Here is a 20,473-nt window from a genome sequence, read left to right on the forward strand (position 1 = left end):
TGGCTACACTGCCTGACTTTGGCAGTCCAGTCATGAATTAGACACCTGAAAATATGATCGGCAAGGGGTTACAGATGTTATTATGATCTGATTGGTTCATTGGGTGAGAGGGCTATACACCACTTTCCTAAATCCTATCCTATAAATGAATAGCAACCAAAATAAAATGTTGTCAGGCAATACTGATTTGCAAGTCATTTTAGCAGCACTAAAAAATATGACTCTTTTAGCACAAAGGCAATTCTGTTTTCTGGGACCAGCAGTACTCCGCCTCTCTACCTTGCCAATAAGCAGAGAGGGAATTTAGCGAGTGTCGTGCCATAGTGACGTTCCTTACCTTACCATACTTCAATAAGCTGAATCAGCAATTAGTGCTGAATCTGATCACCGGTATATGGCAGGCATCTTCACACTTGTCAGAACATGGACTACAAATTAGCTAGGGTCTATAAATTGCAGCACATTCATTAAATGTTTGAATGGCCAAAAAATGACAAGCAGACTAGCAAGACTGTCCTCAAAAGTTTTCGCTGTGATATGTGATATATTAAATAAAATGATCATGTTGAAATTGTCATTCAAAGATGCCAAGATACTATACTACTGCCATACTAATAAACACCTGTCTACTTCTACAAAGGTGGAAGAACAAAATACCGCCTACTCTGCATAAGGAAGAATGGAAAGAAAATGTGGTACCTACCTAAACAAGCCTTACAAAGAATACACCACTGACATGAATATATTACATATAGCCTACCGCTCTCCTCCTGACAGAAGTGTGATTTGCCAGTATATTCACTGAGTACTTTTTTTAGGAACACCCATGATCCTGGTTTCACAGGGGCCTTGCGCCCAGGGCACATGCCTTAGTTCTGCCTGCAGGTGCCATGAATCCCCATTTACTAACTGCTATGAACTGCAGTTGGGAAAAAAAGTGACAGATTAATTATTTTTTTTAGAACAGATGTTCATTACAGCAGCCTACTGTGCACTGTACTGACATCCTCAACAACACAAACCTCATTAACCAAACACATGATTCACAGTGCTGTCACCTCCAGTGTTTGTATTGAGAACAAACTGCTGGGGAGGTTTGTGCTGCTAACATTGCATTAAAGGACAACCGAGGTGACATGTGACATGATGAGATAAAGATGTGTATGTATAGTGCCAAGAACACAAATGACTAGGCTGTGTTCCTTTTTTTATTTCTGTGTCTGAAAAAAGTTACAAATTAGGTATGCATGTAACAGTTTCTGTCCGGGTCGGGACTGGGTCGGACTATAGCATAACCCTCACTGATAAGTAATTACAACCATAAAACACTTTCCTGGCAGTAAATGGCTTCTGAGAGCAGGAAAAAGATAAAAATGGTCAATAGTTCATAGATTTGCGCTCTGGCAGACTTCAATAAAGGTGCCATTGAGCAGAGGCAATGCAACAGTAAAAACTTAAAAATGATATTTAAATATAAAATAAAACTGTGGGATATCTAAAAAAAGTCATTTTTAGGAGAAGGAGGATAGATACTATTGTTTATCTCATCAGTTTATTTTCCCGTTGGATGTCCTTTTAGCAGCTTTAAAAAAAACATGGATCTCCACCAGACTTTATATCAGTTAGTAGTTGAAAACATGGGGCACTAAATAGGAGAAACGTGCACTCAGCTTATCCCCAACCCATTGCTCACCCATAATCACTCATGAAGCAATGGGAACCTCCTAGCCCACAATGCAGAGAATTAATAAAGCATATGAATTGTTGTTGTTAAATATTTCCTGAGCACTATTCCAGCTAATCTATTTCCAGTGTGCATTAAGCTGGTTCTACAGTGTTGCAGAGCCACCAGTGTTGTTGCTCTGAAAAGTCAAGAAGCATGCCACCTGCTGGTTATTTTAGGTACTTGTGATACACTGATGATAAGAATTGACCGCATAAAATTGTAAATAATTTCCGGTTCCGGTGCCTCATGTAGGGGCCATGTCTTCCTGTGCCTTGCTATATAGCAACCTGTGCTAACCCTACCTTATCACTGCCTGAAATCCTCCCGGTATAGGCGGGCTATATCCCTGGACTGCTGCTACAAACCTCCATTAAAAAGTTTGTGGTGAATACACAGCAGAAGCTGCAGACAGCTTCCAAATCGAAGGACCGTGTGGTCTTCCATGCAGCAATGGCATCACAGTCTGACCAGCACTCAGCCACTAAAGAGGCAGCCTCCAACACTCTATAGAGGGGTAAGCTGGTCATAAACTATAAGAAATTGGCTGCCTAAAGGTGGCCATAAACCTGACGATTATGGTCAGAATCGACAAAAAGACACATTTATCTCTGATCGAATATAATTAGAGATACATTTGTCTCTTGGTTGAAGCTGTCCATAAACTACAGGCTGATTCCCATCCGATTTCAGCATGAAATCTTCAGGGAATCGCTGAGCCAGCTGCATCTGCAACGCTGCTGCCCCCCAATGTATAAACCTGCTCCCCCAGTGTTTGCATTTATACATTACCTGTCAGGTAGCAGCCTCTGTGCGGAGACAGTCCATCTTGCCGGGGCAGCTGCATAGCTGCATGCACGTGCACAGGCTAGTGGCGCATAGCGTCTGACATCAGACGCCATGCGCTGCTAGCATGTATGCAGAACCCAGCAAGATGGATGGTCATCGCGTTGAAGTTGACACTGGACAGTTAATGTATAAGTGTATACACCGGGCACATTTATACATTGTGGCGGCAGTGGTGAGGGTTTCGCCGTTTCATTGCTTGTTCCGAAAACGTCTGCCGTACCGCCGCACACCCGACCAACCAACTTCAGCCTGACATCTTGCGGCATGCACGATTGACAATGCGACCAATTTCCTTCCTGATTATAATAATTGAATTGGATGGTCGATCGGCCGCCAAGTCGTCTGATGTATGACCACTTTAAATTGCATCACATCTGCAGCATGACTTAGCTAGCATTCTCTCTAAAGCTATGGAGGCACACATGGCATCACTCACCTTGCAGCTGCAACAACATTACACACGGCTGAACGAGGTAAAACACTGCACTAGCTCCCTGAAAGATTCAAGGGCAAACCTCCAGAAGCATTTTGATTTGCATGAAAAAAACAGATCATACTGAGTGACAGCCTGTGTGGAGGACCTGGAAAATAGGTCCAGACCAGTGCTGGTCAAACTACAGCCTGCGGCCTATATGCACTGTGAATTCGGCCTACCACAGATGGACAGATTCCTCTACTCCCTCCCTGCAGAGTTGCGAGTGGGCATTAACAAGAGGGTTTACTCAACTTATTGTTGGCACGTACTGATGGCAACTGTTCGCCAGGGGGATATACAAGACATATTTGTTCTGCAAGATACATTTGGTGCTTTTAGAGGTCTCAGAATAAACAAAAATGTTTTTTGTCAGAGGAGGGAAGTATCAGTGTTGGTTTCACAAATTGTATCACATATCTTGGTATTATGGTCCCCAGGGATGCCGCTCAACTTTATCATCATAATATTACGCCTCTGATTAAAGCGGAATATAACCCTGCATTTCAACTTTGCTCTAAAACATTATTTACAGCATATTATATGCAAAAAGCATTTTTTTTTACTAGATCAGCATTGGAAGGGTTAAATACAGAGGTTTAAAGTTCCGTGGAGAGATATGCAGAAGTTCAGATTGTTACATTCTATTTAGTTATATGTATCTATTGAGAAATGTTACACACTCTTTGGCTGTCCTCCAACTCCTTCTCAGTCAGAGAGATGAGTCACATTCAACACTTAGATACATTTATGTAAACAAAATGTATCTATGTCAGCTTCGGATGCGTTTGCAGAAATCTCCAGGAACTTTAAAGCACTGTGTAACCCTTCCAATGCTGGTGTAACGATCGGTGTAACACAGAGAGGATCTGATTACCGGTGATCTGCAGTATCACCGAGAATACAGATATATACTCGATTATTGATGATCTGCAGTATCACCGATAATCAGATATATCTCTAACCTCTGGACACCTAAGTAATCTCTGAGTGTTTGGTGCAACAGTAATACTTTGAGGAGAGCACCCGTACAGAGGGTGCAAGGCAGTAGGAGGTACTGCCTAAAGAACAGATTCCTTCCAATGGCCTGAGGCTTCCCAAGGGGCGGAGCCAGGCTGAGAGAGGGAAGGACCAGAGTGTGAGTGACACCAGGGGTGAAGTGTCACTGACAGGTCTGTGAACTATCTCCCAACAGGGGAAAGAGTTCTCGAGGTCGGACAGGCCAGGTCGTCAATAGACAGACAGATCAGGTACAAAGACAGGAGACAGAATCGGAATCCAAGGACAAGCAGAGTTTGGCAACAGAGTATCAGATATAGCGATGTACCAATTCAAAGATCAAGAGAGTGGTCAGGAAAGCAGGAAGTCATAACAGATAATAGCAATGCCTATTCTTAAGGTGTGAGCTCCGTGATCATCAACACCCTGGAACTAGTCTGATATATAACAGAGTGGTAATACAGTTCCCTAGTCTTGGGTGTGAGTTCCTTGATCATCAACACCCTGAAACTAGTCTGAAGTATAACAGGATAGTAATACAGTTCCCTAGTCTTGGGTGTGAGTTCCTTGATCATCAACACCCTGGAACTAATCTGAAGTATAACAGAATGATAATACAGTTCCCTAGTCTTGGGTGTGAGTTCCTTGATCATCAACACCCTGAAACTAGTCTGAAGTATAACAGAGAAATCACAACACAGATTTTAGCAAAAGGTCTGAGTGCTACCACGTAGTGATCGCAACGGCAGACACCAGAGAAATGACCAGCATCCAGTATATATACCCTAGCGCTCTCCAGCGCCTCCCCTAAGTGCTGGACCAATGGGAAGTGGTAAAATTGTCAGCTGACCGGCTTGGTCAGCTGACACCCTTCTGGCTGTCATAAAAGCTCTGCCTCTCAATGCGCGCGCGCGTCCTTCTAAACCTGTGTGGACTATCAGTCCCAGCCCCACCAGATCTGTTTTGCAAAGTATCCGCTGTGCAGGACGCGGAACCAGCCGCACCGCTATCCGAGCACGCGGCGGTTTCTCCGCGTTCCGCCATGCGGACAGATGTAGGCCTATGCGTGCAAACCGCCGCGTCGGACGCGGAATCTGCCGCCTTGTTTACTGGGCATGCGGCAGTTGCTCCGTGCTCCGTCAGGCCAGTGGATGCAGGCCCATGCGCGCAAAGTGCCATGTTGAACGCGGAAACAGCCGCCTTACCTTGAGTACTCGCGGCGGCTTTTCCGCGTTTTCTCACAGCTGGTCTAGTAAAAAAAAAATGCTGGTTGCATTTATTTTTGTTTGTTTTAGAGCAAAGTTGAAATGCAGGGTTATATTCCGGTTTAATAAAGTTCTGATGGAACTATCGGGATGGTAGGACCTACCTACATTTCTGGGCAACTTTTATACCCTTTACAGACACTTCCTATCCTGTTGAAGCACAGAGATGTACAGGCTCTGACAAATGCTTTTAAAATGTTTTTATTTTACGGAAAGAGAGCGTGGATTCCCCTGGAAGTCTTGCAAAATCCCAAGGAATCGATAAGGGCAAAGTTGCCTAATCTAAGGGTGTATAATGTTGCTGATATTGTAAGACAAGGTAAGTAGAGATGGCCCAAACTGTTCGCAGGTGAACAGGAACCGGCGAACTTCCGTGGTTCGCGATCGCGGAGAACCGCAAACTTTTGTGGAAGTTCGATTCACCCCCATAGTGCATCATTAGGGTCAACTTTGACCCTCTACATCACAGTCAGCAGGAACATTGTAGCCAATCAGGCTACACTCCCTCCTGGAGCCCCCCCCCCCTTATAAAAGGCAGGCAGCGTCAGGCATTGGACTCACTCGTGTGCCTGCAGTAATTAGAGATGGGAGAGCTGCTGCAGAGAGAGCTATAGGGAAAGCTTAGTTAGGCTCTTGTAGGCTTGTTGGCTTGCTCCTTGCTGATTCTTATTGCTAAAAAAGCACCCCTCAACAGCTCTTTTGAGAGCTAATCTTGATCTTGTGATCTATTTTTTTTGGTTTTTTGTGTGTGGCCCACAGACACTTGTGTTGCATAGACTACCTTGGTAATTCCTACTGTGCCACTGCCAGGCCCAGCACATTCAGTGACTATCTGTGTGTGTGACAGGCAGCTGCACATTTGTAATCCCAATCACTGCATCTGTTCACTGTTCAGTGCACCTACCTACCTATACCTACATTAGCGCACGCATTGTTAATTCCACCATTCATTGCACCTGTTCAGGGTACCTGCCTGTGTATGTGTGTGTGTGACAGGCAGCTGCACATTTGTAATCCCCATCACTGCACTTGTTCACCTTTCAGTGCACTTACCTACCTACCTACGTGAGCGCAAGCAGTGTAATATACCACCAGTCATTGCAACTGTGTGTGACAGGTGCACATTTGTAATACCAATCCCTGCATACCTATTCACTGCACCTGTGTGACTGCACGCTGTTTAGTATACCAGTCCGTGCATACCTGTTAACTGCGCCTGTGTGACAGCTGCACATTGTATTGTAATAACAGTAACTGCTACCAGTTCACTGCACCTGTGTGACCGCACGCTGTGTAGTATACCAGTCCATGCATACCTGTTAACTGCACCTGTGTGACAGCTGCACATTGTATTGTAATACCAGTCCCTGCATACCTGTTCACTGCACCTGTGTGACAGCTGCCCATTGTATTGTAATACCAGTCACTGCTACCTGTTCACTGCACCTGTGTGACCGCATGCTGTGTAGTATACCAGTCCATGCATACCTGTTAACTGCCCGCCCGAAGACTAAGTCAGTCCCCGCACACAGCATCTCTGCCTGCACGCCGTGTGACTTCCTGCCCCATGACTAAGTCGGTCTCCACACACAGGGATGCTCATCCGGATTCCGGATAACCGGCTAACCCGGATATCCAAACTTTTTTTCACTATCCGATTCGGATTCCCGATTTTTTTTTAAATCCGGATAGCTATCTGCGGATATTTGGACGCATAATCCAGATATCCACGGATATTGCAGATATCCAGATCCGAAACCGATTACAAACATAAAAAACCCTCCTCCCTCCTCCTCCTCATGGATCTTGTCTTCCAAGGATTTGTAGGATGTCAAAAGCAAGCTCACGTACATTGACCAGGAATTGAACCCAGGTCAACTGCTTGGAAGGCATCTATGCTCACCACTATAAACATTACAGGCTGAAGCCAGCCAGTTCACTCATCTCTTCAACTACAAGAAAGGACCAGGAGTAGTCTTAGCTACCGTGATATCTATGTTACGGCAGGGCCCTTATTACACTTTCTCTTACAGGGCTATGGAAACCGTTTTGCCCATGCGATAAAGCGAGGTGCAAAAATTAAATCATGTCTAGCAGAGGATGGTTTCGATCCATCAACCTCTGGGTTATGGGCCCAGCACGCTTCCGCTGCACCACTCTGCTGCCACACAGTGAATGCTTAGTTGTAGGAAAAAGTGGCGTTAAACTTCTTGGAGCAGACTTACTTCCTCCCTCCAAAACACACACATACATCCCCATAAAATCATTTAGCAGCAACTGCGTGCACAGTCTCTGTGGCGCAAATTGGTTAGCGCATTTGGCTGTTAACAGAAAGGTTGGTGGTTCAAGGCCACCCAGGGATGGCCTTGCCTTTTGTGTTCAACAGTTGTCCGAAGAGAACCTCAGATTCCTTGTAAGGCAAGAGACACTTGGGCATGTAATATGTCAACAACAACAACAACAACAACAAATAACATTTGTAAAGCGCTTTTCTCCCGTGGGACTCAAAGCGCATAAGCATGGCTCCGACCATCGTGGTACAGAGGAAGAATTTTATAAATCTGGAAATGCCAGGCTAAACAGGTGGCTTTTCAGTCTGGATTTGAATAGCTCCAGGGATGGTGCTGTCTTTACTGGGTGTGGTAGGGAGTTCCAAACTCATCATGATCATAAGCACTTGTTTGAACAGTGTTTTCTACCCGAGGGAGGGGGAAATACAGCAGAAATACAGCAGAAAATCAATACTGAAGTCTACGCTTAGTTCAAGTAGATGCAGATCATGCCCATGTACAAGCTGAACCTGTGCTTTGTATATACCGGTATACAAACTTCATCGTCCAGTAAAATTTATAAGCTCCGTAAATGGTATTGTGAGGAAATTCTAATCATTAGTGAGTCTCATTCAATTCTTTGATAAAGTCCTTGACATTACTTTCAGTACTTTCAATTTTCTCTAGCATATGTACTTCCAGATGGCTTAAATCAAAGGCTCCCACTGTGCTGCAAAATGACCTTCTATTAAATGCCAAAGTGACTAGGACTAGTAGATAATTTTATTCTGTTTACCATAATAAGACAATAAAATTTTTTGAAATAGGGTACACAGTATATGGCTGCAAAAGATTGTGTTTTCTTGTTTTCTGCTGGTTTTATTGCCATTTCTACATAAATTCTGCTTGACATTAGAGCTAAAGTTACGTTTAAGAGTTAATTTGCATTATTGGGTGATGTCCAGTCTCCCATACTGGCGTCTTCTCATCAACTCATTTTCAAATTCATTCTCATGTCATTGTCTCATCTATGCAGGAAACTATTCATACGCATGTTGAAAGGGCACCTCTAACATCTCCAGTTCTTCTCAATGCCCTGAGTGACTGGAAAAAACATTCTACTCAGCGCTGTTTGAGCAAACAATGCTATGCAGTGTGTGTGGATTATTTGTAGGTGATGGGTTCACCAAAAAAGCCTACCAGGTGGAGAATGATTACTAACAATTAATCTTGTGTATTCAGGAAAGTGTCAATGTAGTAGCCAGTAGTTAGTTTATATGTTTGATCCCAATATGTAGTCCAAATAAGTCAATAAATATGAATTCATTTCAAAATGTTTATCAATCGCAGGAAGCTTTTATCTGTACTGTCCTTCTCGAAGAGACTGCCTGGTGATGTCACAAAAAAGCCAAATTCAGGGTACAGATATAAAGAGATGCTGTAAACATGAATTGCACAATCTATAGATCACAAATAAGAAAACAGAAAGCATAACTAGTTATATCTGTCAATGCATTCAGCTTGCTATGCTGAATTGTTGTTGCTTTAAAGAGGAACTTTAACCGAGGATTGAAGTTCATCCCAATCAATAGCTGATACCTCATTTCCTACAAGAAATCTTTACCTTTTCTCAAATAGATCAGCAGGGGTGTCTGTATGGCTGATATTGTGGAGAAACCCCTCCTACTGTATGTCATGACCATGGTACTGACAATTTTCTGTCTGAGAACCTCGTTACGTTGTGGGAAATAACTCCTTTTTTCCAACTGCCAATAAAGCACTACCACCCTTTGTGCATAGAACTCTCAGCAATGAACATTCCATACAGATCACCTGGCAGAACTAAAGATGTCACCACCAGTGATACATTTCAGAATGTAAATCAGTGAGGAAAGATTTTACAATGGGTAAACACTGACTACATAATCTATAAATGAATACTGTAAAAAGTAAGCAAGTTTATTCATTGTTATTTTCACTACATTTCCTCTTTAAATGCAACCATCCTGGTAGCAGATGGAGCCAATCTAATTCCTAAGCTGTTCAGGTTTTTACCCAGACCCAATGGTTGCCTTAAGTAGCATCACATATGTAACAAGCATGTCACCGAGGGGGTAGAACTCCTGATATGCATACTAGTTCTGGATCACTAAGTAGAGTACAGGTAATAGTCGCTTCTCGGCCTTTTGGCTAAGATCAAGTGTAGTATCTGTTCTTGAAATTTTTGGGGGGACCTGGAAGGATGGCACTGTGGCAGGGTGTCCTTCCTGGTCGTAATTCCCAGGGACTGATGGAATGGATCTATACCATGGTCGAGGCTGAATGGCTGAGGGCTTTGCTTAGGCGTACTGCCCCTGGAAGTGGCGCTCCAGGTGCACCCGAAAAAACCTGAGATGTGGCAGATCTCAGGCGGAAGTAGGGTGCTTTGGTCTGTACTGCCCATATGCAAAACCAACTAACGCAGCTACCCGGCCTTTTGGCTAGGGAGAGTGCGGAATTTTTATCACTCCGGCCGCAAGGTCGGGGCCAGCTTGCTGGCACGGGGACTTCGGTTTCCACCCGGCTCCCTCTCGGGGGAGCCACCCAGACCATGTGGACACGGTTGCCACATGGCCAGGCCCTTTGGGTAACCACTGGGCGCAGTAGGGGTCCTCCTCGGAGGACCCCAGGATCCTTCAACCCCTCGGGTGTTGGAGGATGCCACCCCCTGAGCCGAAGGCAAAGGGGGAAGGTTCCCTTCGGGGAACAACCGGAAGGGCCCTGCAGCATTGTGGGGCCCGTGGCTACTCGTGCACGTTTTGTGGGGGTGCTTTAGGGCACTCACGCTTTTTCCGTGCACGGGGCTAATAGCCTTGCTTACCCGGGACCTCTGTTGCATGCAACAGGGGCCAAGAAAGCTTAAAAAAAAAAAACAAAAAAAAAAACAGGTAATAGTCGAGAGAGAGAAGGTGCAAGAGGAAAGTAAATAGTATTTTTAAATGAAATAGAGATGACTGCCTTTATACCCACTGACTAAATGTTTCCCCAAGAAGGTAAGGTTAGTGTGATGTGTAGTTTTGAAGCTCCTAGTTAGTCTTAAAGGTACCGTGAACACATCCTGCAATTGTGTTTTGCGTCTCTTGCTTAGAACTCTCTGGCAATCTGCTCTTGCGACTGAACACTTGTGTATGGATTCTGACTTTCCTACACAGGCATTTGTAGACATTTAAATTATTGATTTGATTAGTATAATGGCATAGCTAAAGAGCTATGGGCTCCAGTGGGAGTTTTACATTGGCCCCACCAAGCTCTGCACATAACAATTGCATGATATGGAACACCAAAACCTGCCCAAAACATTGTCCAAGAGGTGCAATCAGGGTGGGGGAACAGCCTGATAATGATTACCACTGTCCAGAATGCATATACCATTGATCATTAACAACATAGCACCAATGAAGAGCTAATACAGCAGTTGAAGATGGTCCCCTGGTGGGTCCCTCTGGTCCAAGGCCACTAGTAGGATTGCAACCTCTGCCTCGCCTACTGCTACACCACTGGATTTTACCCAAAGTAAATGAAAAGTTCTGGCTTGAGTTCTACTTTAAATAAACCTTTAAGGCAGGGCAATAGTGTGCTCAGACTTAGTACTATAACTAAAACAACATCCTATTGTTCTAAATTCAGATATTAGTTCTGTAATTCACCTACCTGAATAAATCCCCCCAAATCAAATGATTTGATTATGCTGGTGTTACGTCCTTTCAAGTAAGTGAGTAATGAGATCAATTTCAGCATTAGCATTACCTTTTAAAAAGTGACAGTACCAAAATCGTATCTTCATTTTAAAGATCAATTACGGTGTTTCATGTTGGAATGATTCATCAAAGCTGTCTGTAACATCAAAGTTTATTCAAAACATTTTAAACTCACAGAACATAAAGCTTACCCAGAACTAAAAACAATAACTGACAACACTTACCAGTACGTTTTTTTTTTTTTTCATTCTGCTGGGTTCTTCTTCTATTACAATTTCTTTTTGCTACTGACGGAGAAAGTCATATGGTAGCTTTTGGGTTTCTTTAAGCCTTACACTTTCCTCTTTGTTCTGGGTCACCTATCAGCTGTTTGTGTATTCTGTAGAGAAAGCCATGACATTGCCAAAGTTAGGGAACTCATAAATGGAATCTAAAATCAAATGAAAAATTGGAGCAAGCAAAGAAAAACATTCTGCATGACAGTAGCAATTATTGGCCATGGTCAAATAAACCTGGGTCCTGAGCTTTCTCACAGAAGATGTTTTGCATTAGACAAAAAATGAACCTAATATTAGATGTATAATTGATCTTCAATGAAGGAAGAAATACCTAAAAAAATGTATTTTAAATGTAATTTTATTTTTTTATGCATCCCTTTCTTACTGTCTATGTCGAGGAACAGAATCTTGGCACTGCTGGTGTATAGAGCAACAGTGGCCCTTTATTTGAACAGTTCAGGTCAAGGGGCTTATCTTCTTCACTATCCACCCACCGTTCATTAATACTAGTATGGCCACCATGCATGCTAGCAGTTGGCTGATAGTGTAATGGTTAAGGGTTCTGCCTCTGACACAGGAGACCTGGGTTCGAATCTCGGCTCTGCCTGTTCAGTAAGCCAGCACTAATTCAGTAGGAGACCTTTGGCAAGTCTCCCTTACACTGCTACTGCCAATAGAGCGCGCCCTAGTGGCTGCAGCTCTGGCGCTTTGAGTCCGCAAGGAGAAAAGCGCAATATAAATGTTATTTGTCTTGTCTTTGTCTTGTTATCTAACATCTGTACTGTTTAAATAAAGGACCACTGTTGCTTCATACATTAGTAATGCTGAGATTCTGTTCTTCATAGATATTATCCACTTGTTTTGTCATCTTAGAGAGCACACTGATAGAAGCGGACTGCCATCTCTCTCACCCTAAATGGTAGTGCCGACTGTCTCTTATTTTTCCGCTTTCTTTGTTACGGGTCTACTTTAAACTGAACTCAAGACAAAGGTATTACTTTTCCTTTAAAACTGTGGATATCATTTATATTTTAAAACAAGTACTGTACTCCCAAGGTTGGTGAAGGACTTGTTAAACTGGCAGTATTGCCTCTATCCCTTCTCTCCAATGTCCAACATTTTCGAAATAATATATTAGAAGGACATGCTGCACCTTGACCAAGATTTTATCTGATAAATGTGTCAGGCAGCACAAGATGCTGTTGCAAAAAGCTGAACAGACAAAAACTAGAAATGCACTTGCTGGTAGCTCTTAGGGTCTTCCATAGCTGCAGCTAGATAATATCATCTATATATCAGATATTTTGTTCTTCCACACAGTGGGCTTGATTCACTAAACCATGATAACTCATAGCATGGCCGCGCTAGCGTATTTGTGCGCAATCGCAAATTTTTGCACGTGATCGCAAAATTTTGTGCGCGATTGCACATGAAATTGCTAGCGTGGCTGTGCTATGAATTATCACGGTTTAGTGAATCAAGCAAGGGATATAGCCAATCCATTGGCCAACAGAAAGTGAAGAAAGATCACCTACCATTCTGTAGCATTCAAAACAGATCCAGTCTGTAAATTGATAAAGACTGTGTAATATTTCAGTAATGTGTTATTTACCACCTCCACAGCTCTTCCTGAAGGCACAGAAGCTACTTCATATACTGATTATTTACAGCACTGATATATGGTCATGACAAGTTCCTTCAGTATATAGCAGCTGCGATTGGCTGACAAAAGGGCAGTAAATATCGAGAGCTTACCCAGCACCAGGGCAGACCCAACACTCCTGAAAATAGGGATGACTTCAGCAATATACAGCAGGGTACTATTTTAGTAACCTCTTAAAATATAAATGTAAGTTCATCACTGGCCACAAACTGCTAATGTTCCTTCTTCTTACCAGTCCTATTGTGTATTTTTTTATTTATGTAGAGTCTGTCAACATTCTTAAGTTTAATTGGCTGTTATGTAACTTCCGAATTTACATGCCATCGCATTATTTTAAATGAAATCAACATGTAGGTTCTTTCGGCAAGCTTCATTGCTTCTGGGCTCCATGTATTCTAGTAATTAACACTTTTTGTCATATCCCTTTTGTTAAATGTATAATTGCAAAGCACTCATACAAGTTAACAAGCCAGTCAGTAATGGAAATAATAAGGGTGTCATTTCTTGGGAGAAACTTTGACCACTCATCATCACACATAACCCAGAAAACTTGATGTTTCTTTTTCCATTCACTTGTTCACTGAACTATTAAGCTAGAAAGCAAACAGCTGAACCATAGCTTATTTATTATTTCTTCTTCTGCAGTCACTTGACGCAGGCAGGCACATTTGAAGACCCTCGAATTGAAAGTTGCCAAATCAACCCTCCTTTGCCGAGGAATGTGGAGATGAGGAGAGATCCGGTTCTGGGCTTTGGATTTGTTGCTGGCAGTGAGAAGCCTGTGGTTGTCCGTTCAGTAACACCAGGTCAGTTATGCTTCTTAAGGATATACATGCATAAATGATACAGTATAATATATATATTTTGCATATTTATTCATGTTTTGATATGTTTATTTCTTTATATAGCTTGTGCTGTCCTTATATGCATATATGTGCATTACCATACTTACTTTATTCTTCTTCAGTAGTGTTGGGCGAACAGTGTTCGCCACTGTTCGGGTTCTGCAGAACATCACCCTGTTCGGGTGATGTTCGAGTTCGGCCGAACACCTGACGGTGCTCGGCCAAACCGTTCGGCCATATGGCCGAACTAAGAGCGCATGGCCGAACGTTCCCCGAACGTTCGGCTAGCGCTGTGATTGGCCGAACGGGTCACGTGGTTCGGACCCGAACGCGCTCTGATTGGCCGAACGGTCACGTGGTTCGGGTAAATAAATACCCGAACCACGTCATATCTCCGCCATTTGTCTGTGGGTTTAGCTTTGGGTAGGCAGGCAGGGTAGTTCGCGCTCCAGCCACGCTAGCCAGGGTCCCCCCTGTCATTGTGTCACTGCTGGGAACAGTAGTACACCGCTTGCTCAGCCACACTATATAGCATTCTGTTTACTGCCACTCTGTGTACCTCGCTCAGCCACACTATATAGCATTCTGTTTACTGCCACTCTGTGTCTGCTGGGAATAGTAGTACACCGCTTGCTCAGCCACACTATATAGCATTCTGTTTACTGCCACTCTGTGTACCTCGCTCAGCCACACTATATAGCATTCTGTTTACTGCCACTCTGTGTCTGCTGGGAATAGTGGTACACCGCTCGCTCAGCCACACTATATAGCATTCTGTTCACTGTTCTGTGTCTGCTTGGAATAGTGGTACACCGCTCGCTCAGCCACACTATATAGCATTCTGTTTACTGTTCTGTGTCTGCTGGGAATAGTGGTACACCGCTCGCTCAGCCACACTATATAGCATTCTGTTTACTGTTCTGTGTCTGCTGGGAATAGTGGTACACCGCTCGCTCAGCCACACTATATAGCATTCTGTGCACTGTTCTGTGTCTGCTGGGAATAGTGGTACACCGCTCGCTCAGCCACACTATATAGCATTCTGTTCACTGTTCTGTGTCTGCTGGGAATAGTGGTACACCGCTCGCTCAGCCACACTATATAGCATTCTGTTTACTGTTCTGTGTCTGCTGGGAATAGTGGTACACCGCTCGCTCATCCACACTATATAGCATTCTGTTCACTGTTCTGTGTCTGCTGGGAATAGTGGTACACCGCCCGCTCAGCCACACTATATAGCATTCTGTTCACTGTTCTGTGTCTGCTGGGAATAGTGGTACACCGCTCGCTCAGCCACACTATATAGCATTCTGTTCACTGTTCTGTGTCTGCTGGGAACAGTAGTACACCGCTCGCTCAGCCAGAGTATATAGCATTGTGTTTACTGCCACTCTGTGTACACCGCTCAGCCAGACTATATACCATTGTTTACTGACACTCTGTGTACACCGCTCAGCCAGACTATATACCATTGTTTACTGACACTCTGTGTACACCGCTCAGCCAGACTATATACCATTGTTTACTGCCACTCTGATTCTGCTGGGAACAGTAGTACACCGCTCGCTCAGCCAGACTATATAGCATTGTGTTTACTGCCACTCTGTGTACACCGCTCAGCCAGACTATATACCATTGTTTACTGACACTCTGTGTACACCGCTCAGCCAGACTATATACCATTGTTTACTGAAACTCTGTGTACACCGCTCAGCCAGACTATATACCATTGTTTACTGCCACTCTGATTCTGCTGGGAACAGTAGTACACCGCTCGCTCAGCCAGACTATATACCATTGTTTACTGACACTATATAGCAGACTATATAGCATTGTGTGTACACCGCTCAGCCAGACTATATACCATTGTTTACTGACACTCTGTGTACACCGCTCAGCCAGACTATATACCATTGTTTACTGCCACTCTGATTCTGCTGGGAACAGTAGTACACCGCTCGCTCAGCCAGACTATATACCATTGTTTACTGACACTCTGTGTACACCGCTCAGCCAGACTATATACCATTGTTTACTGCCACTCTGATTCTGCTGGGAACAGTAGTACACCGCTCGCTCAGCCAGACTATATACCATTGTTTACTGACACTATATAGCAGACTATATAGCATTGTGTGTACACCGCTCAGCCAGACTATATACCATTGTTTACTGACACTCTGTGTACACCGCTCAGCCAGACTATATACCATTGTTTACTGCCACTCTGATTCTGCTGGGAACAGTAGTACACCGCTCGCTCAGCCAGACTATATACCATTGTTTACTGACACTCTGTGTACACCGCTCAGCCAGACTATATACCATTGTTTACTGCCACTCTGATTCTGCTGGGAACAGTAGTACACCGCTCGCTCAGCCAGACTATATAGCATTGTGTTTACTGCCACTCTGTGTACACCGCTCAGCCACACTATATAGCATTGCGTACTCTGCCAGTCAGTGTGTATATTGCTGGGATCAGTAATACTCCACTCACCGTCAACCACTATATGAGCTCAACATGAGTTCCCCAGAGACCTCCGCTGTGAGCAGCACTCCCAACAACAGCAACAGCCAACGCCCCACGCAAGCTATAACATCCACCCCAGCAGCCAGTGGTCAGCAGCAGCCCTCCCCGGAGGAGAACGTTGTGTCCATCAGTCCGTCGCCAGAGCGATTAATGAGGGCTGCCATTGAGGAGATGATGGGGCCTGATGTGGAGGAGGAGGTCTGGCTCAGGCCAGCATCCCAAGTTAATGTTGAGGACGATGAGGGGTCTGTGTCTGGGGATGTTGGGGTGGCAGAGGTGGTGGGTGGGTCAGACTCAGGAGAAGAGTTGTATGATGAGGATGATGATCGGGACCATCTGTATGTGCCTCAGAGTCCGACCCCGGAAAACATGTTGTATCGTGTGTTTAGGTACTAAAATCTGCGTTCCCTCCCAGTAGTGTTGGGCGAACAGTGTTTGCCACTGTTCGGGTTCTGCAGAACATCACCCTGTTCGGGGTGACTATATAGCAGACTATATAGCATTGTGTTTAATGCCACTCTGTGTACACGGCTCAGCCACACTATATAGCATTGTGTTTACTTCCACTCTGTGTCTGCTGGGAACAGTAGTACACCGCTCACCCGCCACTGTATAGCATTGTGCTCTGTGTCACTGCTGACAATAGTGGTACACCGCTCACCCACCACTGTATAGCATTTCTGTACTGCCACTGTACTGCTGCCAGTCAGCGTGTACTTTAAGGATAAGTGAAATGAGGAAGAAATCCGGTGAAAGAGGGAGGGGCAAGGGAAGAGGTGTTTCCCCTGACGGTTCACGTACAGGCCACAGGGGAGCACCCAAGAAAACCCACTCAATACTGCCCATGTTGTCCAGGACAACAACCCTCACAGATCCAAAAGAACAGGACCAGATAATTACTTGGATGACCTCTCAAGCGTCCAGCAGTGGGTTAAGCAGCACCAGCACATCACGCACGAGGTCCGAGTCCTCAGCCAGTTAAAGTCTGGGCTTTCTTTGAAGACTGCACTGAGGATGTTACCATGGCGATTTGCAAGGTGTGCAAGACCCGCCTGAGCAGGGGGAAAAGTATTAACAACCTCTCCACCACCAGCATGAGCCGCCACATTCTATCCAAACATCCCACTCTGTGGGCAAACGCGGCAGGACAGGGTACCACCAGCAACACTGCCTCCCTTGGGTTCACCAGACTCACCACCAGACCCGCCTCAGCAGCAGCAGTAGCCCAGCCATTGCGTGGTTCACAACATTCACAAACATCAGACGATGCTGACACTGTCACTTTCCGGACTAGTGCTCTTGAGGTCTCCCAGTGTTCATCAAACACAACAACCAACAGCCCTTCGGTGTGCAGCGCTACGGTTGAGTTGTCTGTCTCTGAGATGTTTGAGCACAAGAGGAAATTGCCAGCAAATGACCCCCGGGCCGTGGCAGTAACAGCCAGCCAGCATAGCCAAGCTTCTGGCCTGCGAAATGCTGCCATATCGAGTGGTGGAGACAAACAGCTTCAAGGGCATGATGTCAGTGGCCATCCCACGTTACGTTGTTCCCAGCCGCTACCACTTTGCGCGCTCTGCAGTGCCTGAGTTGCATGAGCACGTGGTCAGCTAAATAACCCGAAGCTTGAAGAATGCCGTTGCCTGCAAGGTTCACCTCACCACTGACACCTGGACGAGTGCGTTCGGCCAGGGTCGATACATCTCCCTTACCGCGCACTGGGTGAACCTTGTGGAGCCTGGCAGCGATTCCTCACCTGCTACGGCGCGGGTGTTGCCCACGCCGCAAACAGCTGGATAACAACAGCAGCACCTACCTCTCTGACTCCTTCTCCTCCAACGCATCTCAAAGCTGTACCTCATCCGGAAATGCTAACCCAGCACCAGCAGCAGTAGGATCGTGGAAGCAGTGCAGCACAGCTGTTGGCATGCGTCAGCAAGCGTTGCTGAAGCTGATCTGCCTTGGGGATAAGCAGCACACAGGGGAGGAAATTTGGAGGGGAATAAAGGAACAGACGGATTTGTGGCTGGCACCGCTGGACCTGAAACCGGGCATGAAGCTAGACACCTGGCACGAACTGGCAATGTACGCAATAGAGGTGCTGGCTTGCCCGGCAGCCAGCGTTATGTCGGAACGCTGTTTCAGTGCTGCCGGAGGCATCATCACAGATCGGCGTATCCGCCTCTCCACAGAAAATGCAGACCGTCTGACTCAAATTAAAATGAATCAATCCTGGATTGGAAACGACTACGCAACACTCCTGGACCCCAACCAAGTAACATGACCGATGAACATCTGGGATGGTTTAGCGTTTCCGGTCCCTGTTTATTGAACCTCTCATCTGTATTACATTTATGACTGCATGGCGGCAAAAAGCATTGCTGCTATATCCGCACGCTTTTTGTCCTCATGCAAGGCCTGGGTTGTTGTGTCTCACAAAGCGTGGCCTTCTCCTCCTGCGCCTCCTCCTGTTCCATCACGTGTGCTGCTGCTGCTGCTGCTGCTGCTGGGTTACCGTTGCCGGTCCCTGTTTATGGAACCTCTTATCTTTATTACATTTATGACTACATGGCGGTACAAAGCATGCTATCCGCACGCTTTTTGTCCTCATGCAAGGCCTGGGTTGTTGTGTCTCACAAAGCGTGGCCTTCTCCTCCTGCGCCTCCTCCTGTTCCATCACGTGTGCTGCTGCTGCTGCTGCTGCTGCTGCTGGGTTACCGTTGCCGGTCCCTGTTTATGGAACCTCTTATCTTTATTACATTTATGACTACATGGCGGTACAAAGCATGCTATCCGCACGCTTTTTGTCCTCATGCAAGGCCTGGGTTGTTGTGTCTCACAAAGCGTGGCCTTCTCCTCCTGCGCCTCCTCCTGTTCCATCACGTGTGCTGCTGCTGCTGCTGCTGCTGGGTTAGCGTTGCCGCGTGGTCCCTGTTTATTGAACCTCTTATCTTTATTACATTTATGACTACATGGCGGTACAAAGCATGCTATCCGCACGCTTTTTGTCCTCATGCAAGGCCTGGGTTGTTGTGTCTCACAAAGCGTGGCCTTCTCCTCCTGCGCCTCCTCCTGTTCCATCACGTGTGCTGCTGCTGGGTTAGCGTTGCCGCGTGGTCCCTGTTTATTGAACCACTTATCTTTATTACATTTATGACTGCATGGTGGTACAAAGCATGCTATCCGCACGCTTCTTGTCCTCATGCAAGGCCTGGGTTGTTGTGTCTCAAAGCGTGGCCTTCTCCTCCTGCGCCACCCTCCTCCTGTTCCATCACGTGTGCTGCTGCTGGGTTAGCATTACCGGTCCCTTTTCCTGGAACCTCTTATATGTATTACATTTATGACTGCATGCCGACAAAAAGCATGTTACCTGTGCAAAGAAAACAGACATTTCCCGCATTTAAAAGACAGTTTTCCCTTTGAAACTTTAAAATCGATTTTCTCAAAAACTATAAGCTCTTTTTGCTAAAAATTTTTTTCCTCTTGTACCCACTCCCAAGGTGCACATACCCTGTAAATTTGGGGTATGTAGCATGTAAGGAGGCTTTACAAACCACAAAAGTTCGGGTCCCCATTGACTTCCATTATGTTCGGAGTTCGGGTCGAACACCCGAACATCGCGGCCATGTTCGGCCTGTTCGGCCCGAACCCGAACATCTAGATGTTCGCCCAACACTATTCTTCAGGCCATGCTTTCTGCTTAAGAGTGTTGTACAGTAGTAATTTTGCTTTTCTGCTCCTCTCTCAGAGCATGACCGAGCCTACTAACTAAATACATGGTTAGGCGGCTACATTTCCCAGAATCCCATCTTACAGTACAAATGTGTGTTAACATGATAAGG

General features: G+C 45.3%; 1 protein-coding gene and 1 pseudogene across 6 annotated transcripts in view; both read left to right on the plus strand.

The window, feature by feature from the left end:
• FRMPD4 (FERM and PDZ domain containing 4) overlaps positions 1-20,473 on the plus strand; it is a 562,898-nt gene that overhangs the window by 406,932 nt on the left and 135,493 nt on the right. For all 6 annotated transcript variants that reach the window (XM_068268359.1, XM_068268361.1, XM_068268360.1 and 3 more), the window contains one exon: positions 13,902-14,062. In XM_068268359.1, coding sequence (XP_068124460.1) covers positions 13,902-14,062 — 161 coding nt within the window. The remainder of the gene's footprint in view (positions 1-13,901; positions 14,063-20,473) is intronic.
• LOC137554804 (U2 spliceosomal RNA) lies at positions 9,749-9,950 on the plus strand (annotated as a pseudogene).

Source organism: Hyperolius riggenbachi, chromosome 2 (assembly GCF_040937935.1).
Source record: "Hyperolius riggenbachi isolate aHypRig1 chromosome 2, aHypRig1.pri, whole genome shotgun sequence".
NCBI classification, from domain to species: Eukaryota; Metazoa; Chordata; class Amphibia; order Anura; family Hyperoliidae; genus Hyperolius; species Hyperolius riggenbachi.